At 42.7% G+C, this 19,617-nt stretch overlaps 1 protein-coding gene across 3 annotated transcripts in view; it reads left to right on the top strand.

Annotated features, from left to right (window-relative positions):
- Positions 1 to 19,617, top strand: part of LOC120943465 (transformation/transcription domain associated protein) — a 263,678-nt gene that overhangs the window by 206,693 nt on the left and 37,368 nt on the right. For all 3 annotated transcript variants that reach the window (XM_040356782.1, XM_040356783.1, XM_040356780.1), the window contains 2 exons: positions 4,895 to 5,096; positions 6,836 to 7,000. In XM_040356782.1, the coding sequence (XP_040212716.1) occupies positions 4,895 to 5,096; positions 6,836 to 7,000 (367 nt within the window). The remainder of the gene's footprint in view (positions 1 to 4,894; positions 5,097 to 6,835; positions 7,001 to 19,617) is intronic.

The raw sequence follows: 19,617 nt of genomic DNA, 5'->3' as shown, positions 1-19,617 counted from the left end.
TTGGGATGAATTAGAGCGGAGACTGAGAGCCGGGCCTTCTCACCCAACATCAGTGCCTGACTTTACAAAGGCGCTTCTGGAAGAATGGTCAAACATTCCCAAAGACACACTCCTAAAACTTGTGGACTGCCTTCCCAGAAACATTGAAGCTGTTATAGCCGCAAAGAGTCCTACAGATTAAGACTGGGATGCCATTAAAGTTCATGTGCATGTAAAGGCAGGCGTCCCAATACTTTAGGAAATGGTGTATGTGCAGTGCAATTCCATGTAATTTGAAAAAGGGTCCTGTGAGTGTTTAGTGCAGCAATTTTGAGCACCATAGACTTGAATAGAAACTGCAGGCAGATTTTTTTTTTTTTTTTGTCCAAAACCAAAATTTTTTAGTACTGTTTGCTAAGAGAGAAAGAGACCACAGGACAGAAATCGCAGCTGTATCAAAATGGCATGAAAATAAAAAAGAATCAGAATCCCATCTAAACCACATCAACACGCACTGCAGCTATTCCTTGAAACCACATTATCAAATGGCTTTAAATCGCACCACATCAGCGATCCAAGGCATAGTGCTTTGGTGCAGCAGCTAAATTACATTATTTTATGAGGGCAAGGCATCCTTGGCATCCCTTTAGCTGTCTCTACTTGTCTTGTTTGCAGAAGATCGTAACTGCCAATCGTACTATATTTCCAGGACCAAACCTAGGTTTTAATAAATTGTTCTGGAAGTGCCCCCATTTCTAAACTTTAGTAAAGTTTTTTTGAAAAGAATCAACATCTTTATATTAACAAAAATATTTAAAAAAATGTTGTTTCTCTTTGGGAATATATGGAGTTTGCATTCCCAAGAGGGGATTTGAGATGATTGGCTCACCACACAAACCTAGATACAGGGTGATGTGCTCATTGAGGTCATGAATATCCCTACAGACTTAGGGCTCTTTCACACGGGGCGGCCCGTTCAGGTCCGCCTGACAGTTTTTTTTTTGCGGACCTGAATAGGCGCCCCGTGCTATTCTATGGAGCCGCGGATGTCAGCGGTGACATGCCCGCTGACATCCAACCCGCTCCGATCCGCCAAAGTGTGACGGAGGAAAAACCTACTTTTCCATCCGTCTATCGGATCGGGTGAACACGGACAGACGGTCCGTGTTCATGCGATCCCCCCCATAGGGGAGAGTGGAGAAAGGACAGGGCGGTCCCTGCACAGTGTGCGGGGACCGCCCTGTCATCCGCCGGCTCAGCAGGGATCAACAGAGCGATCACTGATCCGCCCCATTTGAAAGGGGCCTTACTGGGTGTCCAACCCTCTGTCCAGAATGTGACGATAAAAAATAGTGTAACGTAAAACGTGAACGCATGTTAACATATTCTTCCTGCAGGATGACGCCGAGCCTCTGCAGGGTGACGCCAAAGCCTCTGCAGGGCGACGCCAAAGCCTCTGCAGGGCGACGCCAAAGCCTCTGCAGGGCGACGCCAAAGCCTCTGCAGGGCGACGCCAAAGCCTCTGCAGGGCGACGCCAAAGCCTCTGCAGGGCGACGCCAAAGCCTCTGCAGGGCGACGCCAAAGCCTCTGCAGGGCGACGCCAAAGCCTCTGCAGGGCGACGCCAAAGCCTCTGCAGGGCGACGCCAAAGCCTCTGCAGGGCGACGCCAAAGCCTCTGCAGGGCGACGCCAAAGCCTCTGCAGGGCGACGCCAAAGCCTCTGCAGGGCGACGCCAAAGCCTCTGCACGCCTCTGCAGGGCGACGCCAAGGGTGACGTGCTTTACTACAGAAGGGTCAGTATAGGCAACATATAGGTGTTTGAGTATTAGGAAAGAAAAGCTTTACTCTGAGCATCCATTCTTACGAAAGACTGCACACGACAGTCCTGTAAAGGTCAGCTGTGGCCGCCCATTTTTCTTTACCTCCTAGTTTGTGAACAAGGTGATAGCACAAGTATGAAGAAAGTCATCAGAGGTGTCAGTGTGATAGATCGTTCAGGCGAGGACAAAGAAAGGGAAGGCTTTGTGACAAATCTGGTTAGAAAGAGAAAGTGTTGATAAAGTGACTCATTTATCAGCCTGCTCCCTCACTAATAGCACTGCTGAACTTCCCAGTTCATGAGAGAGCAAGGTGTTTTTTCTTCCTTCCTTCTCTAATTTTCCCTTCTCTAAAGCTAGGAAAGAAATTGGTTCTGCTATATTAGGGCTAATTAGCTTTTTAATAGACTTGCTGTCAGCTAAAGTTATTAGCTTATGCATCATGCTTTCTTAAGTACTGGTAGCAGCACGGGAGGAGGGGGTGGAGATAGTTTTTCATCCTGTTATATTCTGTTTAAACTTCTTCCATCAAATCAACAGTGGACCTTACCTTTTATTTCATTGATGCTTTATATTGGGGGGTCTCCAAACTGCGGCCCGTGGGCCGGATATGGCCCTTTGCCTCTATCTGGCCCTTGGGGCACTATTCCTCTGCTGGACACCCAATGATGGGGCACTATTCCTCTGCTTGATATCCAATGATGGGCCACTATTCCTCTGCTTGACACCCAATGATGGGGCACTATTCCTCTGCTTGATATCCAATGATGGGCCACTATTCCTCTGCTTGACACCCAATGATGGGGCACTATTCCTCTGCTTGACGCCCAATGATGGGGGACTATTCCTCTGCTTGACACCCAATGATGGGGCACTATTCCTCTGCTTGACGCCCAATGATGGGGGACTATTTCTCTGCTTGACACCCAATGATGGGGCACTATTCCTCTGCTCCACACCCAATGATGAGGCACTATTCTGCTTAGCCTGTAATTTTTTTTTTTTTAACTCCCACTGACCACCAAGCCTATGGCGTTGTTTACTTCCACTGATGTCGGGGCATTTTCTTCTCCCACTGGTCACAGTCCGGCCCCTTAAAGTTTGAAGGGCATAAACTGGCCCTTTGTTTGTGACGTTTGGAGACCCCTCCTTTATATACTGAAGCTAAGGGCATTTTATTGATATAAAATAAATATTTCAGCCAGTGCCTTTTTACAGTTCACTTGAGTTGCTTCACTTTTGGAATAGGGTACATGTAGTTTGAAACCAAAATGCTTAACAGGCAAGGGAGATGGGCCAGCCATGACCATCCATGGCCAGGTATCACTGCATGCTCAGTGGTGGTGAAGGGTCAAAAGGTTTCTAAGAGATGCCTTCACAGATTTTGGCTCTTTTTCTTCTTTTAAAGGGGTTGTAAAGCTTCATGTGTTTTTTTTGTTTTTTTTTTGCTGTCACAATGTAGAGAATACGATTTCCTATCATCTGTGCCCAGTCTTGCCACACAGAGTTAATCCAGCTCTGAGCAATCCACTTTTATTGTTCAGTGAAAATTAACAGACTTCCAGATAAAAACCTGTATAAATAAAAGGTCCTTTCCGTCCCCTTGCTTCGAGTGACAGGGTTTTTACATATCTCGTGCACTAGCTTGGACACATGCACATTCCTGGATGTTTATCATAATATGGGGGGTGATCCACAGTTCATTGTAAGAGGTAATGTATGTCACTCGAAGCAAGGGGACGGAAAGGACTTTTTATTTAGACAGTCAAAATCCAGAAAAGTAACCACATGACTTCAGAAAAGGAGTGGGGGGTGGGAATTTAAAAATAATGCCTGTCTCCAGGCTAGTGCATGAGATATGTAAATAACCTGTCACTCACAGCAAGTCCATTTTATTTCACTGAACAATAAAAGAGGATTGCTCAGAGCTGGATTAACTCTGTGTGGCAAGACTGGGCACAGATGATGGGAAATCTTATACTGTACATTATGACATAAAAAAAAAAAAAATTCGGGTTTACATCCACTTAAAGGGGTAGTTCTCCCTCAAAAAAAATTCTAACAATACATTCAGAAGACTGATTACACTGCGGGTAGGCTGGTCTTTTTTTTTTTTTTTGTACATACCTCGATATCGCCGTTTCATCCCTCGGCTTCCGGGTATGATTCTTGTGGGGCTGGGCGTTCCTAGTTGATTGACGTTCCTCCGACCGACGCATACTTGACGTCACGACTTTCCGAAAGAAGCCGAACGTCGCTGCGCAGGCGCCGTATAGAGCCGACTCTATACGGCGCCTGCGCAATGACATTCGGCTTCTGTTGGAAAGTCGTGACGCGCAGTATGCACCGGTCGGAGGAACGTCAATCAACTAGGTCCAGCAAGAATCATACCCGGAAGCCGAGGGATGAAATGGCGATAACGAGGTATGTACGAAAAAAAAAAAAAACAGCCTACCCGCAGTGTAATCAGTCTTCTGAATGTATTGTTAGAATTTATTTTTTTGGGGGAACCTCCACTTAAGTACATGTAATTTTTAATACGTTTGCAAAGATTTCAAACAAACTTTTTTTCACATTATCATTATGGGGTGTTTGTAGAATTTTGAGGAAGATAAGGAATTGAATCCATTTTGGACAAAATGTGGAAAAAGTGAAGCGATGTGAATACTTTCCGGATACACTGTATATTATAGGGTTTGGCTTCAGGATTCCACTTTAGGGCCAATATTGATCATTTATGTATTTTATTAAAGGAACTCTATACATTTACCATTTGTTTGTTTTACCACAATCCTTCTGGTAATAATTCCTCATTTAGAGAATAAATATGCAAATACATATTTGTGGAAATAATTAGTCAGGATTCATAAATGCGTTAGTAATGGTCCAATTAATCAGTTATAAATGTATGACGAACATTAAAGCATTTCTTCGTACTCTTGGCCCCTTGATATAGCTGGAAGCGAATTAGTAATGCGGCGTTGTAATGATGTTTAAACGAGCCTGTATGCCTCCGACTGACTTGTGTGGGGTTTGTTTTAATGATAATATCTGTCGGGTTTTTATCACTTTCTAAAATGTGCTCGTCTCTTCGAAGGTCTGAAGATGCAAACAAGGCTTTTTCTGCCGCGGTGCAGATGCACGATGTCCTGGTTAAAGCATGGGCCATGTGGGGTGATTACCTAGAGAACATTTTTGTGAAAGAACGCCAGCTGCATCTGGGTGTGTCCGCCATTACCTGCTACCTCCATGCATGCCGCCATCAAAATGAGAGCAAGTCCAGGAAGTATTTGGCAAAGGTATGTGTTTGTGCCTAATTTTTTCTTTTTCTTTAAAAAAAAAAACGTGTTGAGGTTGCAGGAAAACACCACAGGGTTACAGAAACTGTAAATGAGACCTATTTGAACATATGCAAACTGCAACTTGGACCCATGTCCAGCAAAATGTGTGGATATAATATGTGGTGCAAATAACCCACAGTGTAACAGTGTAACGTGGGGCTTTCACTTGACCAACAGTGTAATTTGGGGCACTTTTACACAGGCCACCAGGTTGGCTCTCCTGCGCAAGAGCCCGTAGCTCTACGTCGGCTCTCTCGCAGGCAACTAGGGGCGTGGAGGCGCGCTCCCCCGCGCTCGTTCCGGGCTCACGTGCCCGGCGGGCGCACGCGATCGCTCGTTACAGAGCGGGGACCGGGAGCTGTGTGTGTAAACACACAGCTCACGGTCCTGTCTGGGGGGGAAATGCTAATCCTCTGTTCATACAATGTATGAACAGAAGATCAGTGATTTCCCCTAGTGAGGCCACCCCCCCCAGTAAGAACACACCCAGGGACATACTTAACCTCTTCCCCGCCCCCTAGTGTTAACCCCTTCCCTGCCAGTGGCATTTTTATAGTAATCCAATGGATTTTTATAGCACTGATTGCTATAAGAATGCCAATGGTCCCAAAAATGTGTCAAAAGTGTCCGAAGTGTCTGCCATAATGTTGCAATACCGAAAAAAATCACTGATCGCCGCAATTACTAGTAAAAAAAAAAAATGCCCTTTATTTTGTAAACGCTATAACTTTTGGGCAAACCAATTCAATAAACGCTTATTGCGATTTTTTTTTTTTACGAAAAATATGTAGAAGAATACGTATCAGCCTAAACTGAGGAAAAAAAAAGTTTTTCTATATATTTTTGGGGGATATTTATTACAGCAAAAAGTAAAAAATATAATTTTTTTTCAAAATTGACGCTCTATTTTTGTTTATAGCGCAAAATCTAAAAACCGCAGAGGTGATCAAATACCACCAAAGGAAAGCTCTATTTGTGAGAAAAAAAGGACGCCAATTTTGTTTGGGAGCCACGTCGCACGACCGCGCAATTGTCGGTTAAAGCGACACAGTGCCGAATCGCAAAAAGTACTCTGGTCTTTGACCAGCAATATGGTCCGGGGGTTAAGTGGTTAAATAATAGTTTAAAGTGGAATTCCAGGATCCAACTTAGCCTAAAACAGCATAGTTTTCATAATATTGCAGGTTTGCCTGCCAAAGTAATCCCCCCGCCCCCCCCCCCCCCCCCGCCAGCGATGTGACAGATTCGATTTCCTTATTCGGAAATTCGAAAATATTTAGGTTCCCCATTTGATGGCCATCTTGATTGGCTGGCCCTGCATGAGGTAACTCCCATTCATGTGCAAGGGAGTTATATCATCCCAGCAACGAAGGCATAGTGACAATGTACACTGAGCGGTGTGTGTGTGTATACTGCCAAGTGTAACTTCTACAGAAACCATCCTGGCAGGCAGTAGAGCAGCTTTAATTTTACCTGCAATAAAAACCTGCCTGCCAGCCATGTTTTTCTCTGAGACTTTAGTTTAATTACCAATGCAACATTTTTCTGATGCCACCAGTCCACAATTAATAAAATTAAAGGTATTGGCTGTTGCACATGTGGCTAAAGAATTCTTCACTTTCAAGTGTAGGTGCACTAGTACTTTTTTTTTTTTTTTTTCTCAGTTTATTTACAATAAAAATATGTTCTGATTCCAGGTACTCTGGCTCCTGAGCTTTGACGATGACAAGAACACACTGGCAGATGCTGTAGACAAGTACTGTATTGGGGTTCCACCTATCCAGTGGTTGGCATGGATCCCACAACTTCTCACCTGTCTCGTTGGCTCAGAAGGCAAACTCCTTTTAAACCTCATCAGCCAGGTAAGCTATGCCGCTCTTGTACCAATCCTTGGATATAACCTATGTCACTAACCCCTTTTTTTTTGATAAAAAGAGGGCTCCAAAGAAGGGGAAACGGCTTAACCACTGAATTCCTCTTAGAGATGACAAACATAAAAAAAAATTCTCATACTCTGAGGGTCACATGAAGTCTTTCACCTTCAGGTTATACTCCTGCTTACAGGAGGATTGGACACTGGCAAACAAAAAAAATATTTGTAGGGCAGCCAAGGATAACCCGTCCCATTACCAGCATTCCAGGGACAAGGTGGCTTTGAGGCCTGGGACTTACTTTTTGCTTTGTCTTTCCCTAGGACAACAATGCTCTTTCCGACTCAATTACACCAAAGAAAATTTCCATTTATTGCCTGGGTGTGGTTTGTGTCTTTTAGCCACTATTCCTATCAGAAAGGCTGGTCCCATAGGGAGCTACACCAGCTTCTCGTTCATCATCTCCTGGTGGCTCAGACAGACCATGGTATAAGAATATTGCCTCAACAATGAGGTTCCACCCTTTTCTGTCAAGGCGCGCTTTGCTAGAAGATCTATGAGTGCTTTTTTTAGGGCTTTTTGTCATCGGGCACCTGATTTCCCAGATTTTGCAAGGCTGCCACCTGGTCTACTGTTCACATGTGGACATCGCAGCCCCATCTGATGCCAGCTTCCCATGTAAGGTCTTTCAGGCAGCGCTTTGAGCTGCGGACAGTCTGCAGTTCTCTGTTTTCTTGGGCTTGTTTTCTTAGCATTTGTCTCAGTTGTGGGGAAATCGAGAAATTGCATTACATTAAGAAAAATTACACGTCTGCAAGAGTTCTGAGCAGGTATCCCCAGTGCTCACTATGTTGCGAGGAAGCAATGCTTGGGTATCCACAGTGCTCACTATGTTCTGAGCAACCAATGTTCAGGTATCCCCAGTGCTCACTATGTTCTGAGGAACCAATGTTCAGGTATCCCCAGTGCTCACTATGTTCTGAGGAACCAACGTTCAGGTATCCCAGTGCTCGCTATGTTCTGAGGAACCAATGTTCAGGTATCCCCAGTGCTCACTATGTTCTGAGGAACCAATGTTCAGGCATCCCCAGTGCTCACTATGTTCAGAGGAACCAACGTTCAGGTATCCCCAGTGCTCACTATGTTCCGAGGAACCAACGTTCAGGTATCCCCAGTGCTTACTATGTTCTGAGGAACCAACGTTCAGGTATCCCCAGTGCTCACTATGTTCTGAGGAACCAACGTTCAGGTATCCCCAGTGCTCACTATTTTGCGAGGAAGCAATGCTCAGGAATCCCCAGTGCTCACTATGTTCCGAGGAACCAATGTTCAGGTATCCCCAGTGCTCACTATGTTCTGAGGAACCAATGTTCAGGCATCCCCAGTGCTCACTATGTTCTGAGGAACCAACGTTCAGGTATCCCCAGTGCTCACTATGTTCTGAGGAACCAACGTTCAGGTATCCCCAGTGCTCACTATGTTCTGAGGAACCAACGTTCAGGTATCCCCAGTGCTCGCTATTTTGCGAGGAAGCAATGCTCAGGAATCCCCAGTGCTCGCCATATTTCGAGGAAGCAATGTTTTAACAGTTAAAAACAGTTTAATAAATCTTAGCTGGCCGCAGCTTGAAATCAAGACATTTTTGAATATTATCAAATTACTTATGCTGCAGTTGTATGTTCTGTAAATTTTTTTGTGAAAGTAGTGTTTACGGTTAATGAACAATTTTCTCAGCACGGTAGAAGCTGCAAGTCTCTATCAATAAATTATTTCCCTGTGTGTGTGTGGGTACGTTAACACAACCACTGTGCTGGGTTTTGCATGTGATCCTTGGTATGACACTTAAGGCTTGAAGCCATATATTTGTGTTTTGCTAGGCCAAGATTATCTCTCAGCAGCGTTGATGCATTGCTTCGGGGAGGCCTCCGTTTCAGAGGACCTAAACTGTTAAAGCTGTGTTTAAAAGCGCACTGTAAATAGATTTAAATAGTGGGTATATCTTATTATCGAGCTCATGCCCTGGCTAATTATTTCATAAAGGCAAATGGAAATGAGTAGCAATTGCCTCATATTTCACTATAATTGTTCTGTGCATTGAACGGAATACTAAAACGTAGGAAATGGCTTCTGAAAACCCATTAATGCTCTCGTGTTTATATGTGTTTGCGCAGTAAGTAACAAAATAAAGGGAGAATGAGAGCATTTATAGTGTTCTTGTTAATGTGAAAAGTTTCAGGCCATTACTAATAACATGTTAAAAGGGGGCTGTCTGCGTTTTCTGAGAATTGTTCAATTACATCTTGATCTTCTGGCAAGTAAAGGTGGCAGGTCCTTCAGGATATAAGCTTGTTTCCCAGTGTTTAAAATTTCCTTCTGGGTGTGCCGCTTAAATAAACACCGGGGTTGATTTATTAACCGACCTCCTCATGTACATATACGTCAGCAGAATGGCACGGACAGGCACATGTACGTACCTGTACGTGCTCTGCTTGACGTGGGTCGGGGGTCCGATCGGGCCCCCCCCCCCCCCCGGTACATGCGGCGGTCGTGTTCCCTCGGGGAGCGATCCGGGACGACGGCGCGGCTATTCGTTTATAGCCGCCCCGTCGCGATCACTCCCCGGAGCTGAAGAACGGGGAGAGCCGTATGTAAACACGGCTTCCCCGTGCTTCACTGTGGCGGCGCATCGATTGAGTGATCCCTTTTATTAGGGAGACTCGATCGATGATGTCAGTCCTACAGCCACACCCCCCTACAGTTGTAAACACACACTAGGTGAACCCTAAATGTTACAGCGCCCCCTGTGGTTAACTCCCAAACTGCAACTGTCATTTTCACAATAAAGAATGCAATTTAAATGCATTTTTTGCTGTGAAAATGACAATGGTCCCAAAAATGTGTCAAAATTGTCCGAAGTCTCCACCATAATGTCGCAGTCACGAAAAAAATCGCTGATCGCCGCCATTAGTAGTAAAAAAAATAAAAATGCAATAAAACTATCCCCTATTTTGTAAACGCTATAAATTTTGCGCAAACCAACCGATAAACGATTATTGCGATTTTTTTTTTTTTTTTACCAAAAATAGGTAGAAGAATACGTATCGGCCTAAACTGAGGAAAAAAAAATGTATATATGTTTTTGGGGGATATTTATTATAGCAAAAAGTAAAAAATATTGCATTTTTTTAAAAATTGTCGCTCCTATTTTTGTTTATAGCGCAAAAACTAAAAACCGCAGGTGTGATCAAATACCACCAAAAGAAAGCTCTATTTGTGGGGAAAAAAGGACGCCAATTTTGTTTGGGAGCCACGTCGCACAACCGTCTGTTAAAACGACGCAGTCCCGAACTGTAAAAACACCTTGGGTCTTTAGGCAGCATATTGGTCCGGTCCTTAAGTGGTTAAATGCAAATAGGTTGTTCACTTAGTAAGGAAAGTTACACTTTGCAAGGGAATTTTCCCCAGAGATTAGTAAAGGTGGTAAATTTTCATCTTGCAAAGAATGCTAATCATGTGCAAGGAAGAAAATCATTGCACATGATTGGATGATGGAAGTCGGCAGAGCTTCCCCTCATTCACTGAGCTCTGGGGAAAATTTCCTTGCAAGGTGTAACGTCCATTACAAATTGAACAGCCTATTTGCCTTTAGTAAATTAACCCCACTGTCACTTTGCCCATGAAAGACAAGATAACAGTATCTTTACAAAGGAGAATCTCCAAGCACCTTTATACTCACCTTTATACTCAATTGTGTTTCCCCGAAAATAAGACCTACCCTGAAAATAAGACCTAGCGTTATTTTCCAGGAAGGCTGCAATATAAGCCCTATCCCGAAATAAGCCCTAGTTTAAAATGCTTCAAAAATCCTATAATCCACTCCTATTACAGTAGTATATAATGTACAATGTGTGTGTTTCTGTAATATAATTGCGGGAAAGAGAGCTCTGGCGGGTCTCAGAAGCGCAGAGCGGCTCTCTAACGAAGGTATTTGGCACAATTATTTTACAGAGACACGCACATTATATACTACTAAAATAGAGTGGATTATAGGATTTTACAAGCATTTTAACTCCGTTCACGCTGGGTATTCCTGTCGTGCAGGAAGAGAGAGGGGGAGAGAAGACAGCACATTACATGGCAAGACCTACCCCGAAAATAAGCCCTACTCTGTCTTTTGTTGCTAAAATTAATATTAGACTCAGGCTTATTTTTGGGGAAACACTGTATTACTGCTCCTTTCTCCTTTGCAGATGGCACTGAAATCAGCCTTGTTAGCGACCTGGGGGAGATGTGACCTCCCTCTCCAGGTCAAGTGACCAGGACTAGTTATTGGCTGCCATGCCTGGCTACCATGACAGGTGAACGGGTCACAAGCCCCACCTGTACCTGGAAGTGCTGGGTACTTTTGGCAGCTGCGGAGGAACAAGAAGCTGCAAAAGAGGCAGGTGTGACCAATAATTGGGCTAAAGGATGTCCTTTTGTAGAGGCACTGTGACCCTGCCCTGCATGGACAAATTGACCGTGTTTTAAAATGGCTTGTAAATACATACATTGGTTCATTAAATATGCAGGCTCTGCTTTGCACAATCATTATTAGAGGTCGACCGATAGTATATCGTAGTATATAAACTTTTACCTTTACAACCCCTTTAATGGGTAATAATTAAATAATTTAAAAAAAAGTTAAAAAATAATAGTTTAAAGTGGAATTCCAGGATTCAACTTGGCCTAAAACGTCGCTGCACAAGCCCCTCCCCGCTCAGTGAGCAGAGAGGGACCTGTCGTCCACCGGCTCAGCGGAGTCCGCCTCGTGTGGAAGAGGGCTAATACTTATCCAGTTCTGGTCCTCTGGGGCTCAACTGCAATGTTTACACCCAGCTGGCTGTCCTCTTCTTACAGTTGCCCACACATGTACGGTAAAGCCCCATTCACTACTATACTTTGTAATAAAAACATAAACCACTGTACATATTTTGTATATACTGTGATTCTGTATTTGCCAAATATGCTGCAGAAATCTCCCTCTAAAGAGTATGGATGTAACTATTTTAACTGTGGGCAGCTGAAGCTGCTGCCTGTTCACTTCCTGGATTTACACAGAGGCACACCTCAAGCTCTGCAGCTCTCATTGGCCCTCTTGACTGATCCCCCTTCCCTTCCTGGCAAACTCAAAGAGAGAGAGAGCTGTGCATGATGTCATAAGCCTAGGCTAAATACCAGACAGAGGAAGTGGGCTGTATATGGTATGTATTGGCAGAAAAAAAGTTTTACTATCCAAAGTTAAAACAACAAGGGCAGAAGATTTAATAGATGAAAAAAATTATTGAAAGTCCGCTTTAAGGAAGTCTGTTCTTTTTTGAATAAGCAAGCAATGCAGATCAATGCATGAAACAAAGCACCTGCAGTGTTTTGGCCATTCGGGGGACCACAGTGCCCACTATGCCTGCTCTGGTGTGCTGTTGTGCAGGTGTGTTGGCAGCTACTGTACAATTTGTCTCAGTGCCCCAATGCGTGGGTGTGAAGCCAGCCTTTGAGAACACCTAACCTTTTTAAAGGAAACCCATCACATGAAAAATATGGGGTGGCCATTGTTGATCTCTCTAGCTAGTTTCCTGTCTAGTTTGAGTACTTCCAGAGTCATCAAACAAATGCGCAGGTAATAAAATTGGGGTAAGGATGTGGAATAATACCAGCTAATTTACTACTCTCAGCACATTTTATCTTTAACCACTTGCTGACCAGCCGCTGCAGTTTTACTGCGGCAACATGGCTCGGCTGGGCGAAACTACAATATGTTGCATCACTTCATCCTGTGGCCACTAGGGGCGCACTGTGACAGAGCGAGAATTGGGAGCTGTGTGTATAAACACACAGGTCCTGGTTCTTTCAGGGGAGAAATGACTGATCGTATGTTCATACAAAGTGATCTGTCATCTCCCCTAGTATGTCCCATCCCCCCTTCAGTTAAACCACACTTTAGGCAACACAATTAACCCCTTGATTGCCCCCTAGTGTTAACCCCTTCCCTGCCAGTGACATTTTTCCAGTAATCGGTGCATTTTTATAGCACTGATCGCTGTAATAATGCCAAGGGTCCCAAAAATGTGTCACGTGTCCAATGTGTCCACCATAATTTCACAGTCCCGATAAAAATCGCATATCGCCACCACTACTAGTAAAAAATAATTCTAATAAAAATTACATAATTCTATCCCCTATTTTGTTACAAGTGTATTTAAAGAATTTTTGGGCATCAGTTTAATCCTTGCATCCTTTAACATATTATATCAGCCAGGACTCTGTAGGGGTTTACATGAAACATAAGGAACTGCGGCAGAATGGCTCTCCTGGGCGAAATCCCGTTTATATACACACTTCACCCAGGAGAGCCACCAGAGGGCATGCAAACCGATGCGTGTGGCTGACAGGCGCGATCGCGTGCACAAGCATGTCCCTGTGCTGTCTGAGGAGAGAAGACAACAGATTGTGTCTACAAAGTAGAAAACACGATCTGTCATCTCCTATAGTCAGTCCCCATCCCCCACAGTTAGAACACACAATGGGGGACACGGTTAACCCCTTGATCGCCCCTAGTGTTAACCCCTGCCCTTCCACTGACATTTACGTAGTAATCAGTGCATATTTATAGCACTGATCGCTCTGTAAATGTCAATGGTCCCAAAAATGTGTCAAAAGTGTCCGACCTGTTCGCCGCAATACCGCAAAAAAAAAAAAAGACGCAGATCACTGCCATTACTAGTGGGAAAAAAAACAAACCCATATAAAATCTATAAATCTTTCCCATAGTTTGTAGGCGCTATAACTTTTGCGCAAACCAATCAATATACACTTATTGCTTTTTTTTTTATCACCAGAAATATGTAGAAGAATATATATCGGCCTAAACTGAGGAAAAAATTTTTTTTTTTTTTTTTTTTTTTTTTTTTCAAACTGGGATATTTACTATAGCAAAAAGTAAAACCGCAGGGGTGATCAAATACCGCAGAGGGAAAAAAAAGGGCGCCAATTTAGTTTGGGTACAACATCGCACGACCGCGCAATTGTCAGTTAAATCGTCGCGGTGCCGTATTGCAAAAAATGGCCTGGTCCTTGGGCAACCAAATCTTCCATCCCTCTGCTGGAATATGTAGTGGCACTTGAAGAAAGGTGGGTCGCATTGATGGCTTGACAACCGGCAGATATCCTAACCTCTGATATTTATTATTAAAACAAACCCATATAAAATCTATAAATCTTTCCCATAGTTTGTAGACGCATATAACTTTTGCGCAAACAAATCAATATACACTTATTGCTTTTGCTTTTTTTTTTTTTTTTTTTTTTTTTTTTATCAAAAATATGTAGAAAATTGCATATTGGCCTAAACTGAGGAAAAAAATAAACATTTTTGGGCAAAAAAAAAAATGGCATAATTATTATAGCAAAAAGTAAGATATCGTGTTTTTTTTGTTTTTTTTTAATTGTCGCTGTTCTTTTTGTTTATAGCGCAAAAAATAAAACCACAGCGGTTCTTAAATACCACCAAAAGAAAGCTCTATTTGTGGGGAAAAAATAGACACAAATTTTGTTTGGGTACAGCATCGCACGACTGCGCAATTGTGAGTTAAAGCGACACAGTGCCAAATTGTAAAAAGTGCTCTGGTCAGGAAGGGGGTAAAATCTTCCGGGGCAGAAGCGGTTAAGTGAAACCTGATTTCCTCTTTAGTTTGTTCTTTTGAGTCCTTCTGCATTTTTTTTTTTAATATCTTATTTTATATTCTAGTTTTCTTGTACTAAGATAATGCTGAATTCTGTTGCTGGTTACAGAAGAATTATGAACTGCTCTCTTAAACAACGTTTTAGCACTGAAGACATGTCTGCGTCTGCATTCACAGCACTGATTGCTTCAATGTACTTGCCCTATGTACACGCCATATTAACCCACCAGGTAAAGCTTTTGTTTGTGTTTTAATAGAACAAACAGGAGCGTGTCCAAGGTTAATTTTTATATTATTGGTTTACATTAATGGCATTCTACTATTTTCATGGTGACGATTTGTTCCTTTCCCCTAGAATGAATAGAGAAAACCGTACATTGAGTGAGAATCCTGCCCTTTTTATTATGCCACCGGTTGCCATAGAAACACTGTCCTTGTTATAAATTACATTCCTGTGTCCTGCCTCACAAGTGACATGATTTGTGCATATTTTATGAAGCCTTGTTAGGAGTATAGTGCTTATGATAAAACGTTCCACCACAAGGTGGTTTAACTTCATCAGCATATGCGCACGGTACCTTAACCCTTCTGTTGCCAGAGGGCTTGCATGTCTATGCTGGGCAAGATTTTTGGAAGCGGAATTGCATCTTGCAGCATGTTTTGAGACATGTGGCAGAAATTGCCAGGTTTGTCTTGTTTGTTGAGGGACACTTGCATTAGAACTGTTGGTTATACTGCTGCCTACAGGAGGATTTGTACACTGGCAAATAGAATAACTGTGAAACTTGTTGGTGTCCTGGGAAGATGGACATCTCCTCTCTGTTCTGTTAAGTAAAGTCTGAGCTTTTGCTAGTTTTTTTTTTTTTTTTTCTTTAGGTGAAGATTTTTCCACGAGCTGCTGAGCAGGTCTCTAATATGTAGATATCCAGATCTAATGCTTTTCCACACTAGCTTTGGAGGCCATACCCAGACCCAACTGGACTAGACAATTGCAAGTTTAGCCTGGACTCCCTTCTAGACCTAAGTGGACTGTGTTAGCCGCTGAGCGCTTTCCACATTCACAGACATGACAGCCCCATGTGTGACCCTTGACTTTGTAGACCTTCTTTGTGAGTAAGCCACACTGGCCAAGTATCGGGAGCTACTATGTTACTAAGGCCATTGGGCACTATTTAGTCAGTTGATTGCAGAATAGGGTTAACATTGAGGAGCTGACCATCTCTGTTTGGTAAAGTCTTGTGCGTACCACACTTTCTTTCCCACCATTTAGCGTTGAGGAAGCAACCTCAGTAGGAGATCTCCCTTCTCAGTTTGGATGTACAGTAAAACCTTGGTTTAAGAGTAACTTGGTTTGAGAGCGTTTTGCAAGACGAGCAAAATGCTGTTTTTTTATTTTCCTTGCATGTCCCCCTCGGATCTACAGCAATTTTACGTTCAAGTGCACTTGTAGTGCAAAGTGGAGTTCCCTTTAGGAAAATAACCCTCTTTGTGTCTTAGGTGCACTAATGTGGTCTGTTTTAAATGTGATGTGCTATTATTAAGCCATTGGATTGTAAATACTTTGATTCTGTATTTTGGAGAAGTTGGGAAAAGTCGTCTTGTTTTCTATTCACGAAGTGCCACACATTTGTTTATATAGTATAATTATTTATATCAGGATATTGAGTCAATGGTTTTGTATTATGTGACCCAGGCGCAGATTTGTTTGCTCTTGCGTTTGCTGCTCAAAATTACCCTGTAGGTGGCAGTATAACCCTAACAGTCTCTGAATTCTGATGTCCCTCAATGAGCTTCAAAAAAATTTTTTTTTTCAGTAAGTACTAAACTACTATTTGTAGAATGTTGGTTGTTAAATGAGAAGTTCACCCAAAAATAAATGCTTTTTTTTGCAGGTAAAGAAAATATATGTATTTATATATATTTTTATATATATATATATTTATTTTTTGTTGCGCATATGTAACACATTGCATCCGCAATAAGCAGATCATGAGTTTAATGCCATGGTCCTATAGACCATCTGTAGCGGTCTGCCTGTACCTCTGATACGGACAGGCACTTACACTCTCACAGGAAGACTTGGTGAACTATTGGAGCGCTCAACAGTGCCCTGGTGGCTCATTGAGACCTATAAGCCGACATCTGCAAAGTCTGTCAGTACTTGTAGTTTTATCATTCACAGGAAACTTTTTTTCTGCTTCTAGATTGCAACAGCGAGTGTGGGAAGAAGATCCCCACTCACTGTAAAAACGAAGGATTGGGGGGCTGGTTCATCTGTAACTCATTGGCGAGAGGGGAGGAGGATGTGGGGAGGGAAATCCCGAGGGCATGTGGCTGGTTGTTAAAGTGGATGTAAACCCACTCTTATCCTTTCTAAACTACTGCCATAGTGCTGATCTATAAGGATATAGATGCCTCCTGTATGTATCCTTACCTGTCAAATATCTCCCCTCTGTCTGTTATAAGAACTGAAAAACTTCAGATTCTGTGGGTGGATCTGTTGTCTGGAGCTCTGTGGGTGGAGTCGTGATGTCAGTACACTCCCCTTGTCAACATGCATTTTGTCCTTTGTATTACTTACACTAAATTCTGCTATGATCACTAACATCCAGTCAAAATCCAGAAAAGTAACCACATGACTTCAGAAAAGGAGTGGGGGTGGGAATTAAAAAATAATGCCTGTCTCCAGGCTAGTGCATGAGATATGTAAATAACCTGTCACTCACAGCAAGGGGGAAGAACAGACAAAGGTTTTCTCCTTTTTGTTCGTTTATTTCACTGAGGATTGCTCAGAGCTGGATTAACTCTTTGTGCAGAACTGGGCACAGATGATAGGAAATCTTATACTCTACATTGTGACAGCAAAAAAAAAATAACATTCTAGTTTACATCCACTTTAAGGACGCGGCGGCCCGTTCCTTAACAACCAATAATTGTCAGCATTTTTTTTCTTTGTATTTCAGCTGTTAGCCGGGAATTCCCACTGACAGCTGAAAGTACAGAGCACGAAGGTTTCGGGTATCGGAGCATTTGCAGAAGTACCGATACTCATAGAAATGCTTAGTATCTGCACTGATACCGATATCAGTATTGGTTCTGATGCAACCCTAGTTCACACCAGTGCTTGTAGTTCCAGAAAAACAAGTACATGTTGCATTTTTTTCTGCACTGGACTTCACTGGAAGGCTGTAAAGCGCATTAAAACGCACTGGAACGCTTCAATACTAACACTTTCTTAAAGCGGAACTTCAGTCGTTTTTTCAACCTTCCATCTATTAACGCTTCTATCCTTGTTTTAACTTTGGATAATAAAAAAAATTTCTGCCAGTACATTTTATGACATCATGCACAGCGCGCTCTCTCGTGAGAGTTTGCCGGGAAAAGAGGGGGTGGGTCATAAGAGGGCCAATGAGAGCTGCAGAGCTAGTGTTGTGCCTCTGTGTAAATGCAGGAAGTGAACAGGCAGCAGCTTCAGCTGCCGACAGTTTCAGCCAGACTCAGTGGAGTGAGATTTCTGCAGCATATTTGTCAAGTACAGAATCACAGTATATATAAAATATGCAAGTGGTTGGAGGGAAGCTTCAGAATGGCAAATATGTTTTTATTACAAATTATGTGAGCAGACTGCAGTTCCTCAAATTTAGATATTAAAATTTTGGGTTTTGGGCTGTTGAGATCTTTAAAAGAGAAGTATGGGATCCCCCCCCCATAATTTTACTTACCTGGATGGATGCTGCATCTGTCGCCACCGCCTCTTCACTGAGAGAACCGAGCCATTGGCGATGTTCGATGGCTCGGTTCTCTTGGCTCCCCAAGCAGAGAGCTGCTGACAATAGCTGGACTTCTCCTTTTATAGTGCTTGTGCTCTGTCTTTGTGGTATTCACAATGGTGAATGGATCTATCAGTTTAAGGATGGGCAGATCATTCCATGTGTGATTCAAATATAACTAGTCCGACCCTTTTTACAACTTTTTTACCGTTTTTTTTTTTTTTTTAAGATGGAATGTTTTTTTCTTTTGCACTGAATTAGTTAATTGTTTCTTTTTATTTGATCAAATCTCCTTAGGTCTCTTTCACACGGAGCGGATCCGTAATTGATCTGCTCCCTTAGCCCGTTTGGCTCAGCGGGGATTCCTCCGTAATCCCCGCTGAGCTGTCGGCGGACAGGGCGGTCCCCGCCCACAGTGCAGAGACCACCCTGTCTCTCCTCCGCTCTCCCCTATGGGGGATCGGATGAATACGGACTGTGTGTCCATATTCATCCGATCCGTTCCGCCGGACGGAAGAAAAATAGTTTTTTTTTCCGTCCGCAAAAGCGGATGGTTGCGGACCTTAGCGGATGCATCATCCGCTAAGGTCTGCAATCCCATGGGGATACATTACAAGTCCGTAAACGGACTTGTAATAAACGGACCGTTTGTCCGTACGTGTGAAAGGGCCCTAAAAAAAAAAACAATTCCAAAGGTCTGTCTGTACCTCATATGTCTGTCAAGTCATGGTTTTTGTAATTTGATGCATTCCACTAAATAAAGTTGTAATTGTATAATTTACTTTATTTTTTACTTTCATTTTATTTATATTTACTTTTATAATTTAGTTTTTTCTTTTTTATAATTTAATTTCATAAAGTATGTTATTATCGATTCAATATTACCCAACAGACCGTGCAACCCAGTTGAATAAAGACATTTCCAGCACTTTCCCCAAGGTTACAATAAGTGTGGCTTAAATCTTTCATAGAGATGTCATCTTTTTATTTTTTTCAAAGGCAAAATGTTATATTACTGTCAACGTATTTGTCCCCGAGTAGGCAGACACTGTGGTAAGAGCGGTTTCTTTTTACACTAAAGATATTTTCCGCCTTTGGTGATTCAGTTATATGGAGTAAG

The sequence above is a fragment of the Rana temporaria genome, chromosome 6 (assembly GCF_905171775.1).
Source record: "Rana temporaria chromosome 6, aRanTem1.1, whole genome shotgun sequence".
Lineage (NCBI taxonomy): Eukaryota > Metazoa > Chordata > Amphibia > Anura > Ranidae > Rana > Rana temporaria.
Note: the sequence above shows the minus strand (reverse complement) of the source record. Positions and strands in the feature narration are given on the sequence as shown.